Source organism: Gopherus flavomarginatus, chromosome 13, assembly GCF_025201925.1.
Source record: "Gopherus flavomarginatus isolate rGopFla2 chromosome 13, rGopFla2.mat.asm, whole genome shotgun sequence".
NCBI classification, from domain to species: Eukaryota; Metazoa; Chordata; order Testudines; family Testudinidae; genus Gopherus; species Gopherus flavomarginatus.
In genome coordinates, this window is record NC_066629.1 from 15,121,539 (window position 1) to 15,137,738 (window position 16,200).

At 44.8% G+C, this 16,200-nt stretch overlaps 1 protein-coding gene across 3 annotated transcripts in view; it reads left to right on the forward strand.

Annotated features, from left to right (window-relative positions):
- The window catches only part of FLI1 (Fli-1 proto-oncogene, ETS transcription factor), a 115,320-nt gene that overhangs the window by 69,610 nt on the left and 29,510 nt on the right, over nt 1–16,200 (forward strand). For all 3 annotated transcript variants that reach the window (XM_050921672.1, XM_050921673.1, XM_050921674.1), the window contains 2 exons: nt 3,820–3,974; nt 8,008–8,211. In XM_050921672.1, the coding sequence (XP_050777629.1) occupies nt 3,820–3,974; nt 8,008–8,211 (359 nt within the window). The remainder of the gene's footprint in view (nt 1–3,819; nt 3,975–8,007; nt 8,212–16,200) is intronic.

Genomic DNA, 16,200 nt, shown 5'->3' on the forward strand with positions numbered 1-16,200 from the left:
AAGATGAAAGAAGTAGGAACAGGAGAGATGGGAGAAGAAATAAGAGGGGAGAGGAAAGGAAGAGAAAAAAGTGGAAATCTCCTGCTGAGTGAGTTTTCGAAATCACTGGAATCCCTTATGCTAATTCAAACTCAAGCTCAGGGTGATTCCTAGACAGAGGCCCTGATACAGTGGTTGCTTTGTTTCCACATATCTGGGGCTCTGGGTGAGGTTGCACAGAGTAGCTCTTTGTCAATGCCAGGCTAGCTGCTTGTCTGCTTTGGGGAGGCCAGCCTAACCCTTCCCAAAACACTGAGCTCCCGATGTCCTCTTGGAAGGAGCAGAGATCGAACGTTGCTGTCGGGATGAAGGGTGTTGGGATCTGCACAGCCCCGTGCTCTTTGGGTTCCCTCCTTCCATAGTGAGTGTCCTACAAATGGGCCTAGCTCCACTGACCTCAGCAGACCGATGCTGAGCTACACCTGCTCAGGGCATAGCCCAGAACATCCATTCTGGATTGCGTAGCCACTGGAAAACTTGAAGCCCCAGACTCTGGGAACAAATGAGGAGCAACCCAGCATCTGAAATAGAATCACATAAACAATTCTGAATTATGAACAAATTGATAAAAAAAAATCTAAGTCTGCTTATGGGTAATTAATGAATGAAGGATGGGGCTGTGATCAGTGAATAAACTATTCACTGTGAATGGCTCTCCCGCTTCTCTCCTGCACTGTAGTTATTCTACTGCATTCTTCTTTGTGTAGCCTGCAGCTACACCACCTTCTGCTGGGATCCTTTCAAATTCCCTGTCCTAGAAAAGGCCAGGCTGGGACTATACTTGGAGGGAGACCGTCACGAGAAATCTAGGTGTTGTAAATGCGATTTGGTTGGGGAGCACTGGATCGGTCATTGAGCTAATGTCCAGCCTGGTGTTCGGGGGTGCTGTGCAGCGAGTGGTGATTAAAGTAAGGTCCTGCCCACTTACAATTATTAAAGAATTCATGGCATTTTTCTCAAAATACGGGTTGTTTACGTTCTCCTGCCAAACACCAGCTTGGGAAAATGCACAGCTTCTACCAACAATGCCCCCCAGTGCTGGACTTTTGGCTGGGGAAGAGGTCTGTGCTTGTCAGTTGCAAAATCATAATGAAAATGCTTTGGAGCCATCTTACAACATTGTCATCATTATTAATGGGTATGCTGGTATACAGCACCATTACCGTGCATGGTATGTTGCAGAGAGAATAAAGAAACCCTCCATTCTCTATGGAGCATATAGCATAAGTAGGAGTGTTGGTTTACTCTATTAAAAAGCACGTAAGTGTGTTTATATCTAATGCGGATTGGATTCTGAGAGATTCACAGGAGCAAATCTGGGAGAGGGAGATATGAACACACATATATGTATATGTTGTTGCCCTATTATCTGCAAGAGAAAAGCTCAAGTCAGAGGAATGTTTTCCAAGGGAAATGAGGTACAGAACATTGGGGTTTGGGTCAGTCCATTGTAGGGATACTGGCCAACCTGACAGCACTGTGATGGATGCAGTGTAAGAAGTAAGGTAGATCCCAGGGTGAAATCCTGACTCTGCTGAAATCAATGAGAGTCAGGATTTCACCTGACATCGAAACTTCCTGAGATCTGGGAGTGCGAAGATCTGGGGGTTTGGATCAGACCCATCAAATTGGCCATTAAAGTCTGAGCTGAAAGGTCCAGTTGCTGAAAGAAGTGAAACTGCCTCAACAGCCATTGAAACTGATGGGAGTAGAGGCTGCCAGGCACCTCCTAGAGACCATCAGCGCTGTACAGGATTGAGTCCTAAAGCTCAAGCATGGATGCTGTTATTTCCCCTCGTCTCCTCCAAACAGGACCGTTCTTGCTCCCAGTACATGGAGCATTTAACACCTGACACCAAGCGTTTCTGCAGCAAGTGGGAAGTGCTGAGACTCTCTGAAAAGCCTGACATCTCAGCAGTTGCTCAGACTCTGCTCTGCCATGGGACATTAAAGCTTCAGCAGTTTGCTTCTCCGAAGGTGGATTTTGGTTCTCTGCCTGGAAAAACAGTAGGCGAAATAGTAAAACCTTAAACTCAAACATCTTATTTCCATTTTCAAGCCACATTCCCCCAGCAAGACATGAGGAAAAAATTATCATCTGCCTTAGACTCTCTCAGTGGCGTATTTATCTCCCAGCCATGATCACTGATCTTCAGTAATTCCCCCACCCTCCATTAGATTCAGAAACAAACTCATTTGCTGTTCTATATTGGAAAATCCTCCCAACTAGCTCCCAGGATGGGATGAATGCACTGGCATATTCTTTACTCTGCAGTGAGTAACTTCCTCCCAAAGCACTTCTTTGCTTGTTTCTTTGCACTATTGGCAAAGAGGCAGGATGGTCATGTGGTTAAGTCACTGGACGGGGATCCAGGTTCAACCCTTGCTTCAGCCACACACTTAAGCCCGGATTTCTAAAGGTATTTAAGCATTGCTGTGCTCAAAGCCTTGCTGTTTTAGGAGCCTCAATCTCATTTTCAACAGCGACTTAGGCAACCCTAAAAGCCATCGACTGCCAGTGGGATTTTGGTTCCAAAGTGCCTAAATTCTTTTTGAAATTGAGACCTATGTTCATAAATCAGTTAGGCACTGCAACCCTGAGCACTTTTAAATACCTTTAAAAATCTGGGCCTTAATCTCACTGTGCCTCAATTCCCCATCTGTAAATGGATGGCAACTCCCTTGTCTCTATTTAGATTGTGAACTCGTCAACCAGGGACTGCCTCTTACTGCAGATGTGTGGTGGCTGCCATCCCTGATGCACCAAGAATTAAACTGGGGAATCTACAGCATGAGCTACTGCAGTGCAGGCTTCTTAGCTAGTGGCTGTAATGGACAGATATCCTCTGCGGATCAGCACAGAAGTGGACCAGCAGCACACATTTGCCAGTGGGTTACATGGGCAGGACAATGAGGCCCGAATCTCTAGGCACTGCAATAATATAAATGATCATTATCATATTTTTAACATTTTCCTGGGAGCATTCTGTAGCTCCATGTTTCCAGTGTGGACAGTCTGTGGCCTTTAATAATGACATGGGGAGGGAGTGTTTTATTTCTTATTATTTATATTGCAGTGGTTCTTACAGGTACTAGTCAAAGATTAAAGCCCTGTGCTAGATGCTGGAGCGACATACAGTAAAAAAAAACAGCCCAAAACCAACCAAACCAACAACAGTCAGTTTTTGTCTCTCACGAGCTGACTATCTAGGCTATGACACTGCACAACTGGCGGGTGAGACAAACCAGCTGAGGGCTGCTAACACCAAGTTGCATCTGGTCTATTGCAGACGCTAATGCGATATCAAGCAATGCAGGCTGTCTCCAGTAGGGGTAATGCAATGTGTCATTGGCTAGAGATCACTGCTTCACATGAAGGGAGGAGGGTAAGACTTTCATAGGTAGGCAGTGTGGCCAGTGGCTAGAGGTCTGGGAGGCCGGGCTATTGGGATCACAATTTTGCCACTGATTTATTATGCGATCTTGAGCAAGGCACTTGGAGCTTGATTTTTCAAAGGTGCTAAGCATCTGCAGCTGCCACTGATGTCAGCTGGAATTTGAGGTGCTCCCCCATGTGCCTGAGTTTATCCTTCTGTTTAATAGATTAATAATTAACACACTCCTGCTGTGAGGTTTCTGGTGTGTAGTTTACCTGGGATTGTCATGTGATAGGCGATATAGAAGTGCAAGGTACCCTCTAGACGCTCCCCCTGTTTCTGACCTACAACTTGCTCCCCTTCTACTCCACCCTAACCCTAACCCTAACCTTTCCCGTTTCAGGGAGTCGCCGGTAGACTGCAGCGTTAACAAATGCAGCAAACTAGTGGGCTCAGGGACAGAGTCCAACCCGATGAGTTACAGCACCTACATGGATGAAAAGAATGGCCCTCCCCCAAACATGACCACCAACGAGAGGAGAGTCATTGTCCCAGCAGGTACGGTCGGCATCACAATATTTGTGTTCTAAATTCTTTCCGCCACTGTCCGTCTTTGATTTGACAGGGAGGGTGTGGGAGAGTTGTCTGTTCTCTGCTGAGTTCTCTGTATTAATAGCCATATAAAGCTAAGCAAAAATCAGGGCCACCCAGAGGGGGCGACAAGTGGGGCAATTTGCCCCAGGCCCCACAGGGGCCCCCACAAGAATATAGTATTCTATAGTATTGCAACTCTTTTTATGGAAGGGGTCCCCGAAATTGCTTTGCCTCAGGCCCCCTGAATCTTCTGGGTGGCCCTGGCAAAAATCAGGCTTTCCGTCCTGTGGGGAACTCCAGTATTTTGTTTCTGTGTCTTGAACCAATGTGATTCCCATGATGCACCACACAGCTTAGTCAGAGGGCAAACTATGGTGCATCATGGGTGATGTAGTCTGGCCAAGGTGCCCAGCTCATAAAATTGAATGGGGACCTGAAATACTGATATAAATCTCCCATGAGCCTCCATAGCACCGTAGGCAGATGCACTTTATTGTAGAGCTGACTAAAAATGAAATAGTTTGCTTTGATATTTTCAATGACAAATCATAAAATTTCAGTATTTTCTATCAAAAAACTATTTGTTGGAAAATTCCCAAGCAGCTGTGTGGCCTTATACAGTGTCTAATGGTACCTATCCAAACATAACAGGGTACATGAAATCCATTCAGATGATCAGGGATTTGGGAATCACTGCTGTGGGGAACCTGCAGAATTTACACTTGGAAGGTGAGGGCATCTTTCCCCTACAAAGTTTGGAAACTCTCTGTGTATAAGCACTTTAGCATAGGAAATTCCCTATGAAGGAAACTGTATGAGTGAAGATCTCACCCCATTGATGTCACTAGCAAAACTTCCATTGACTTCAGTGGGACCAGGATTCCCCCTACGTTCTGAAGGATGCAGCTAATAAACGATTCATAGATTCCAAGGCGAAAAGGGACCATTGTGATAATCTAGTCTGAACTCCTGTGTAACACAGGCCACAGGACTTCTCTGAGTTAGTTCCTGTTTGAACCAGAGAAAATCCAGTCTTAATTTTAAAATGGCCTGTGATGGAGTCTTTAGTCAATTGTTCCAATGGTTAATTATCCTCACTGATAAAAAAAAATTGCATCTTGTTTCTAATCTGAATTTGTCTAGCTTCGATTTCCAGCCTGTGGATCTTGTTATACCTTTTCCTGCTAGTCTGAAGAGTCCCTTATCAATTTTTTGTTCCCCATGCACATACTGATAAACTGTCATCAAGTCATCCCTTAACCTTCTCTTTGTTAAGCTAAACAGATTGAGCTACTGGAGTCTATCACTGTAAGGCATGTTCCCCAATTCTTTAAGCATTCTCGTGGCTCTTCTCTGAACTCTCTCCAATTTATCGGCAGAAAGAGGTGTATTTGTCGAATTTAGCTCTGTTTTCAGTTCATGAACTGATCATGAACAGATGACAATTCCAATGCATTTGTTTACCATTTGGAATAAGGACAAAATGCTTGAACTGAATGCAGTAAGAGAGGGGAAGCCAATGCAAGATTGACCCCTGTGCTCAAGGTCCCGTTTAAGCCTAGTTAGGCCTCTGCATGGGGTGAATTTTACCCTCAGAAAGGCAAATGACCTAAGTAGAATGACAGAAAAGGACATGTTTTCAGCATCAACATAGACTGGAGGGAAGAGGAGGCTGCAGTAGCTGAGAAGGGAGAATTATAGAGCCCATCACCATGCTATCTGTGCATTACATAAAGGTGAACAAAGGCCTTAGCAGTGAGGATGAAATGGAAAGGAAGGATTTTAGAATCCTTAGAAGAAGAGGTAGTTTAATGTCGTCTCCTCCTTTGGGAGGAAAGTGAAAGTGGGGATTTGTCACTTTCAGGCCTCCACGAATCAAAACCAAGAGAACCATGCGAAAACAGCAGGCCTTTGTCCATCAGGAATAAACTAGATGGCTAGTTAATCACTGGCCCAGATCTCCATTTGGAAAAGACTTGGCCTAATTCATCCAAGTGCATTTGGAAGCGCTTAGTACAATCCGGAGTTAATATTTATAGCGCACTGTAGTGGAAAGAAGCAAGAATACTGTTACCTAAGAGCTGACACAGCAATGATAAACTCTAGCCAATGTGCTATGAAGGCAGCTTTTCAGGGACTTTTTGGCATTGAAGCTTGATGTGTTTAATAGGGCCAGAAAGGCCAGAATGGGGGATGTATGACCCAAAGGAACTCTCCAGAATTGTCTCCCAACATTGTTAATGAACATGCCTGAGATTTAGAAAAATGTTTCAGGGATTCTGTCAGGTCAACCTGGGCCCTAAATCTTGGGATCTTACAAAACTAACTAACTAAACATTCCTCTTCAATATTTACAACCAAAAGGCCAACTTTTTCAAGAACTTGAAAGTAAAATGCCAAGAAACTGGATGGAAACAGAAGTGCAGCTGATCAGAGTATTTTCATTGCCTAAACTTAGAGGAAATGCAAAAAGTAAATTAACAGTGAAGGATAGTAACTTATATGGTTAAATTCAGTTTTAAAGAGCTCAGGTGCTATTAGGAAGTAGGTAAGTAAATCTCACTATGTATTTTTAGTATTTTCTGGAGTGATTTTCCATTACCATTTCACTCTGGTATGAAGCAGCCCTGAAACCCAGCAGATGCAGCCCCTAGATGATGCCGTCTGTATAAGGGGATGCTTGGGTGGCATGGGCTGCCAGCCAGTCCCATCCCCCCAAGATATGCTAAACAACCAGCCATGATTTGTGCCCCACATCTCTGGATATTCTAGTGATGGAGAAATCAGAAATTGAAGTGGCAGGAAATTGTGATGCTAGATACTTCCAGTCTCATCAAAAGCAGGAATTGCCAGCTGAGACGTGATCATGCAATTAAGTTCTAGTCTATAGCCTAACTCTGCCAAAGTTCTTGAGTGTTTGAATAGAGTCCCTCATAGAGAGAGGTGCCAGATGTAAAGATAGGCACAGATCCAAAATTCCAGGGTGATAGGACCCAGAGTCTGGGCACAGACCACTCCCTAAATTCTAGTAATTTTGCAAGAGAACTTAATTTGTGGCTCAAATTTCCAGATGAGGGAACATGAGAAATACAGCACAGGAAGAATCTGACAGTGGAGATAGGCTCTGAAAATGATTCTGTATAAACGGTATCAAGACTTGGCATACTTAATTCTCTCTGGGACTTTCTGATCCAACCCATCATCTTAAAACTCAAAGGATGATTTCCTTTTGTAACTGCCGGTGCAGCGAACTCTCGACATAGGTGCTGACATCTCCAGCTGAATGCCATCCGTCTCTTCCATCGTTGCCGTTAATAACAATTTTGCAACTGGACCTTAGTTGACAATTGACAATAATGCATGAGACAGTATAGAATCCAGCTCACTCTCCTTTGTTTTGCAAGGCTAATGGGGTTGAAAACTTGTGTTTGTCAGCTGAGTCAGCTAACGTGACTCAGAGATACATGGTTAACAGAGCTGTTTAGGCAAGAATTTTTTAGATTCCCTTTGCTGACCATAATGACCACCTTTCTCAAAGTTTAAAAGGCCATCTGTTAGGAGTTTGTAATGCTCTCAGGACAGGCTGGGTGACTTCCATATCCCTCCTATAGCTGTGCAGCTTAAAGGCACCTGATGGTGTGACAAGGACATCTCTTCAAAGAGATGAGCTTTTTATTCAAAGAGATGACTAGTAAATCAGCTACTACAAAGGTGGCCCGGGAGATAGTGCATCTGAATGCAAACCAAGTGAGTTGGATGCTACTCCTGGCTCTGCTATTGATTCATTATCTCACTAGGGGTGAGTCCCTTGCTGTCCTGTACCTCAGTTTTCCTATGTGTAAACCAGAGTTAATTATACTTTCCCACCTTTGAGATGTGTAGATGAAATGTGCTCTAGCTAGTATTATTAGGGGGCTAACTGACTGATAGTGTGACACTCCTGTGACAGGCTGTCCCTTTGGGCACGATAATTACCAGCTGTCTCTTCTTCTGCCAGATCCCACCTTGTGGACCCAGGAACACGTGCGCCAGTGGCTGGAGTGGGCTATAAAGGAGTATGGATTAATGGAGATTGACACATCCCTTTTCCAGAACATGGATGGCAAGGAACTGTGCAAAATGAACAAAGAAGATTTCCTGCGAGTCACCTCCCTTTACAACACGGAAGTTCTGTTGTCTCACCTCAGTTACCTCAGGGAAAGTAAGTACTCCTCTGATGCTGGTGCAATGTTTACTTGCGAGGGGGAGGGAAACAGGCTGTGGTGAGTTTTGAACATCTCACGCTGAACTTGGATGATAAACGGGGGTGAAGAGGAAGAGAGAGGAGAAAGGGAACGAGTGGAGAAAAGGGAGAGAGAGAGGAAAAGGAGGAACAAAAGGGAGTGAAAGGCAAATCAAAACTAACCTCATCAAATATTGTTTGACACTAGCCAAAATTAGCCTGTGGAACTCTCTGCCTCAAGTTATCATTGAGGGGAAGAACTTAGTAGGAGTCAACAAAGACCTGCGTATTTATGTAGATAATAGGAATATCCATGGCTATATGGTAAAAAAAACATTACAGACTGTCTTCAGTGACTAAGCCAACTGCTAAGTGATGGAGAGATTATTCCATAATTTTCCATTTTGGAGTTCTTACACCTTCCTCCAAAGAAACTGGTGTGAACCACCATCAGAGACAGGATATTGAACTGGCTCTGAGCCAGGCTAGCAAGTCCTCTGTTCCTCTGGATCCATCTGGGAATTTGTTGAAGGAGGAGAAAATATGAGAGAGACGTTCGCTGACTATGGCTGCTCAAAAGCCGGCATGGTGTGAATAACCCTGTGTTCAAAGATAGCAAGATTTTGTTAAACCTCTTTGGTCCTGTCCGCCCGAGCACCACCCTACACCAGCAGGGCCTGGGAGGGCCTACTCTTCTTTTAATAACCCATTTTGCTTTAGTAAGCTCCTGCAGTGGGCTACCAAACAAGGTTAGTGAATAGCCTGATGGGCTACTCTTTGAAAAGAGCTATAGCATTATCCACAGAGTACGGGTGACCCAGTGGTGAGCCCAGTAGGCTAGGACTTGGGAGACATTGGTTCAAGTCCCTCCTCTGCTGCAGATTTCTTATAGGACCCTAAGCAAATCCCTTGGTGCTCTCTGCTTGTAAAATAGGGATAATAACACTTCCCTTTGTAAGGCTGTTAGACCCCAGTTGTTGGTGGGTGGGATCAAAGCTGGGACCTCGGAAGCTAAATGCATGAGCTAAAAGCCATGTGGCTGTTGGCTAAGGCTGTAGAGCAGACTCACTAATCTCTTTCTAAGTGGCCGTAGGGCCACTTGATGGGACAGAGCACCACACCCAAGAGATGTGTGGGTCCTGGAAGTGTCCTGAGGATAAATACATTGTGAGGAGCTCAGATGTGATGATAAGAGAGGCCTCATAAGTAGATAGATCCTACATGACTCCAGCTCATCAATTTTCTTTTCTATCCACTGCATTTGCATTCCTTTTTTCTGCCCCTGACTTCATCCTTCCAGGTCTCAGAGGGTTATGACTTGGATTGGAACAGTTTTCACGGGATTGTAAAACCTGAGAAATGAAAGATTGTTCTTGATCAGTTCTCTATGTGCTGCACAGCACGGTGTGGGAGACTGACAAGTGTGTATTTTCTTACAAACGGATAGTGTATAACTCTTATAATCTACAGAGAGCTGGAGATGCTTCCCATCTGGCCAGTGCAGCAACACAGTTAGGCAATGCAGTCAGATATTTAGGATGGAATTTTCAAAAACATTCAGCATTGGTCTAACTCTGCTCCCACTGAAAACAATGGGAGTTTTACCACTGATGGGAGAGGGAGCACAGTTAGACCAGTGCAAACCCCACCCATATTTTGTAAGGTGAGCTAAGAGGAGCTGAATGAATAATTTACAACAAATAACTGAACTGATGGATTTGAACTCCCACCCCCAGCCACCACCCGTAGCTGGATGATCACAAAATAATCAGATTTATCCCAAATCATTTGCAAATTTCTTCAGGATATGGTTGTTATTCCACATAACATTCCAAGGGTGAATGTCACAAATGAATATACAAATCACTCTGATACTTACATAACAAATTTGCACCTTTTTAACTAAAAGGAGTGATTTTTCCATGTGCTCCCCCATCTATCTGTCTGTATCTATCTGTTGTCTCATGTTTTATACTTTGATTGTAATCTCCTGGGGGACAGGACTTTTTGTTCTGTGTTTGTACAGCACCTAGCACAGTGGTGTGCTGGTCCATGGCTAGGGCGCCTTGCTGCTAAGAAAACAGAAAAATGATTATTTAAAACCGATTTACTGAAATTGACACCACTTCTGTATGTAGACAAGGCCTGACTCAAGGGAGCAGTGCGAATTGCACATTTTGCTAGCAGATAAATGATTTTCAATTCCAGTAGGCTGAATATTTGCATGAAACATTCACTTTTTTTGAGCATTTGGAAAGCTTGTGCCTTCGCAGAAAATGACCATGAAAAAGTCATGCATGCTTCTAAATCACCATTTGTTACTGAATTTGAGCAGATAAATATCTTTCCTGTATTGCCCCAGCTCCAATCAGGAACCCTCTCCCACCTCCATCCATAGGTAAAGGGCACACATAGGAGATAGGCCAATGGAAAGCTGTAGGCATCTTTTCCATGCTCTTTTGTTGTTTACAGGCTATGTTGGGCCAAGTTAAGCTCTGTGTAAATAGGTGCAACTCTCAATTATTTTAGCAGGAATTGCAGTCTTTTTACACCAAAACTATACTGTAAAACAATAGTTGTGTGTATAGAGCTGCAGTACTAGAATTGTGTGCATCTAACAGCAATCCAGGTCAACCTTCCTTAGTTTGGAGTTTAAACCCAGAATTTGGGCCAAATTCTAAGAGGTTTCCAAGCTTTCTGGAAAGACTGGCTGAATCAGGGTTCGTGGGTTGAAAGCACACATTTCATTACTGCCACCTGCTCTGTGGATAAATAGAAGATTCCATTCCCCAGAGATAGCAGCCTGGCACCTTGCAAGGGCATGAAATTAACTTTATAATAAATATACTTGTCCCATCCTTGGTACATAGACTCTTAGACTCTTTGGGTCTAAGAAAATTGCAGGTGATAGATTAGATTACATTAGCTAGAAGGTGTGTGTGCACACAGACACCCTTACATTTACACACACATTATATATATATATATATATATATATATATATATATATATATATATATATATATATATATATATATATATGCAATCTCCATAGACCCAAAGAGCCACTATTCAGCAAGGATAGGACAGGCATTAGACTGCAGTACAGTGTCTTTGACATTCTGTCAAAATGTCTTACTGTTTCATTACAACTCAAACAGAAGACACTTTTATCAAGAGAAGCTGCTTCAGTCAGTACGAAGCAGCAGCTGCCCTTAATGATTTTGAAAATAAAATAAAAAGAATAGGCTATTCTAACTATTCTATTATGACATGATAGCCTTAGTGATGTGTATTATGAAACCCCCAGATATCTAGCCCCAGACCCGAACACTCCAAACTAGGGAAGAGTTGGATTCCTCTTTGAGCTGCACAGTTAGCACCTATTTCTGTAATGGACTGAGCCATGTGATGCCCTCCTATTACAGGCATGCTATGCAAGAGTGTGAAAATAATATAAACATGGGGAAAAAAGCCCACATACACTAAAATTCCAGACAACGTTTCAGAATTCCAAAACAAACATTTTTTGAGACTGACATTTTTAGGAAATTCTGCTTCAAAGGTAATTTAAAAAAATATTTGTTTTCATTCTGTTCGGGACAAAACCAAATGCTCAACTCCTACCTCTATGACTAAATTTCCCATTTAGTACTAGGCAAATCACTTCATCGCTCTGGGCCTCAGTTTCCCCATCTCTAAAATGGAGATAAGACCTTTCTGCCTTCTTTGGTCTGTCTTGTCTGTTTAAATGGCAGTCATGTTGGGGCTATCTGTCTCTCATTAGATGTTTTTACAGTGCCTCCCACAATTGGGCCATGACCTCTGCTGCAGCCTTTAAGGTGCTAACCATAATACAAATGAATAACAATCATAAAATATAATGTCCCAGCGGAAGAATAGATTAGATGAGCTCATCCCAATTAAACCAGTGCAAAGCTGAGTGACTCCATTGGAGAAAGAGTAGTCAGTAATTCCAGATTTACACTGCTATAACGGAGAGCAGACTCTAGCCCCAAGACTCCAGTCCATCTCTGGTTTTTGCCCTCCTACATTTTACCCAGTTCAGACCCATTGGCTTCTTTAGCCTTAGTTGGGCTGCTCTGCCAAAGCCATGCAAGCGTTGACCTTAAAGCAAGCTCCTGTGTGAGCGTAGGTCAGGCAGCCTGCTGAAGAGAATTCCTTTCCACACAGCTGTTCCTATGTCTGCCTAATGACAGTCTGGTTTCTGGATTGCTGGGTAACTCCCTGGTGGAGTAACGCCTTCGAAGGGAGTTTATTGTTTTTCCAGACTGATTTCCAGCGGATGTTAGTGCTGAGTGTCTGAGCTCAGTGCCATGGGGAGATGGTCTTTTATTTTCCTTTTGTGGCCTTGTTTGTTTCAGAGACATCTGGCTGCATTACTGGGAGGGAGGGCAGAGGACACATGGTGGCAACAAAGTACAGGAGACTCCTGAGGAGTTGGAAGTCTATAGGCTAAAGTATATCCCCCATTTGTGGGTGAAGGGGGTTATCTATCTATCATATTTACATGGCTCCCATCACTGTAGTATCTGACCCCTCACAATCTTTACTGCATTTATCCTCAGAACACTCTTGTGAGGCAGGGCAGTTCTATTATCCTCATTTTACAGATAGGACACCGAAGCACAGAGAAACTAAGTGACTTGCCCAAGGCCACACAGGAAGTCTGTGGTGAAGCATCTGAAGAAGTGGGCTGTAGCCCATGAAAGCTTATGCTCAAATAAATTTGTTAGTCTCTAAGGTGCCACAAGTACTTCTGTTCTTTTTGTGGATACAGACTAACACGGCTGCTACTCTGAAACTTGTGGTGAAGCAGGAAATTGAACCTAGGCCTAGGTTGTGCCCTAACCACTGGACCATCCTGCCTCTGCCCTCCTCCCCCCAGCCCCAATGATCCCAGCAGAAATGAGCCACTGCTAAACCTGGAACTGGTTCGTCTATCCCTATTTGTCTGAGCCTACCCAAACTTTCACTGCTTTTCCCAGGGCATACACCATTCATTCCCCCATAGAGATACTCTTTCCTTAAGCTTGCCTTGCACCCTCTTGACTGGAAAGATAAAGTTTAGGCCAAACCTATCACCATCCCCAACCCTTTCCTACTCGCCATTCTCCCCTCTTCAGTCTCCAGCCTGGACTGACCACTGTGCTGGTATCTTTCTCAAACACAGTCTGCCTGGTGAAGCCTCAGTATGCAGCCAGCCAGCTGTGGGAAGCAAGATTTGGATGTCTTTGTGCTATGTTTGGGATGAACTTCAAACGGACGGTCGCCTCCCATCCTTTCCTTCTGCAGTCACTGGGGGCAGGTCATGTGTGGTGTGTGCAAAAGAAAAGAGGCTGGAAAAAACAACAACAAGCAGACTGTATTTAGGGGTAGTAGCAGAGGAGAAGTTTGTGGTTTTGACCCCATATTGAGGCCAAACAAAACTCTGGCTCCAAAGACAGTGGAACCCTGATCCTCCCAAGCGATCTGAAGATACCCAGAACCTTCAGAAAATCAGGGGGTTGCATCATTAGGGGAATGGGTACAACCCACTCTTGGGTGGGGGGATGCAAAGTCATTTCAGGTTCAGTCGTTTTTGAGCCAGGCTGCTCCTGTGGCTACGACTCAGCAGAATTTTCTGCCCTTTAAGCAGGGATGGATTTGTGGATAAAAATCTCTCTGTCTCACACTCTCTCCATCTCCTCTTATTAAAAGAATACAGCTGTAAGGCCACCCCTCCCACATACACCAAATGCTGTACAGTTCCTCCTGCACAATGGAGCATTTGCAGACAACCGCTGTAATACTCTAAGCCTTCATTGCTAAGACTCTGTCTAGGGGGCAAACCCTGATGTCTTTACACAGTAGCAATTCTGCCCAAACTCCTGTTGACTAGGATAGGTGCTGACAGGGGTGAAAACGGAGCTCTCGGTCACAGTGTGAGGTTTGCTCAAGGATGAATAAAGTCAGGGCTGCGGGGGCAGGCCCTTTCTCTCTCCATCTGCCTCTCTCTGTCCAGATCTCTGTGTCACTGGCTTGTTCGCTCTTTCTTCCTCCTTCATTTAAGCCTCTAATAGGAACCACATTTTCTTTTTTGTGGCATTCCCACCAGAAACCTCAGACCATTGGGCAAAGGTGAGAACTTTTAGCAATTAAACTGGGGGAGGTTCCTTCCCTTCCAGCAGTTCAGCCTGCATTTTTGAGCATCAAGTAACTGCAGGTTGCTCTTACAAGCTCACTCAGTTCTATTCCCTCCCCGCCCACCTCCTCTGCTCCGCCAGTCTGCTCGACCAGGCATTTGCAGTCTGTTTAGTCATAGAAAGCTGTGTTTCTGAATCGGCCAGCACTTCCCTGTCTGGCTAAGGCAAGCCGTGTGGTGTTTTGCAGTCAGGACCTAGTTCAAATAAGCTTGCAAATGAAAGAGGGGTGGAGATGTCGGGCCGGTCCCTCCTGAGTGTTATGAAACAAATACTTGAACCACAAACCAACTCATATGAATATGAAAAAAGTGGCCAAAGCAATTGCATGCTTTCAACAGCAGCAAGAGGACATGGGTCTAATTTCTCTTGGTATATATACTACACACTCCATTGTGGCGTCTGGACACCACATAGGAGACGCCCTGTATCAAGCTGCTTCCTTTCCCTTTCCCCCTCCTCATTCCAACTTGCCAAATTGTCTATCCACCACTCTTTAAAAGTTCCACTGTGTTATGCTTCATCCGGTAGCATCAAGCATCAGCTCAGGATGGAGGGGACTATGTTTTATAGCTACCCAAGGCTGCCTTTCAACACCTCCAAACTGTATTCAGACGCTGGCTTGCACAAGGCTAGAGTTTGGTTTGTGTTTGCGGTGCCGGGAATGCAGTGCTCATCTGGGCCAGCGTCGCTGGTGCTACTGGTGTTTGGAGCCTACATCCAACCTAGCAGGAAGGCAAGACTCCGACAAATGCCAGGGGGGGTAATGCTGGTAAGGGTCTGGCTGGTGTGAGTAGGAGGGAGGTAGACGCTGCTTGTGCAGGGCTCAGTATTTAGACCCTGCTCAGTCAATGCTAGAGAGGTGCACACCGATCCCAGACCCCTGCCAAAATGTTTGCCAGGTACACTCCAGGTACAGCCATGTTCTAAATACATAGGACCAGGTCTCCCAGATTAAGGGGGTTCAAATCATTCATGAGCAGTGGAGAAGGTCGCCATGGGCACAGATGGTCTATCCGCAACAGGGCAGGATTGCTCCCTGCATTAGGTCACGTCATCAGCCCTCAGTGAGAGAGGTCCCAGTCCCATTAAGAATGTCGCCCCTCACACATGCATACCCTCCTGAGTGGAGGCTCCTTCAGAGAGTTGCATTGAAAAGTGACCCCAGAAGCACATGCAGGGTAAATACCTGTAACGAGACGAGCGTGAAATGCATATTACACGCCTGCTTTCAAGAGCTCCCACTGCGTCCATAGGAGTTCACGGGGGATGGGATCAGTGCTTAATTTGTGCCAGACTAGCCGGGCTGAGTCCCGGCACCTCTAGGTGTGGCAGTTCATTAGCCCTGGCACCTCTGGGCTTGCCACATCAGTATGAATGTAAAAAAATTGCTTGAGCTTCAGCACCTCTTTCATTAGAAATGAAGCACTGGATGGGGAAGAGGGCCGATCCCTCCCAGGGAGCCCACACATGTAGCCGACTTAAAGCATAAATCCTTCCCTCTGTGACGTGTTCTTTACCGTGGTACTTCATGCACGTCTATCTCAAATACATTTGCTTAGAGAAGGGACTGAGCAAAAGACCTGGGATCTGCACCAAAAACCCAGATCCAAACCCCTTGAAACACTGGGACCTAGACCTGATGGTTGTAGCTGTCAATCCAAAAATCTGGATGTGCACCCTGGAAGTGTTCAGACCCCACCTTCACAGCTCATGTCCATCTCCAGTCTCAATGTGTGAAACAGGAAATGTTTCACAGCCAGAG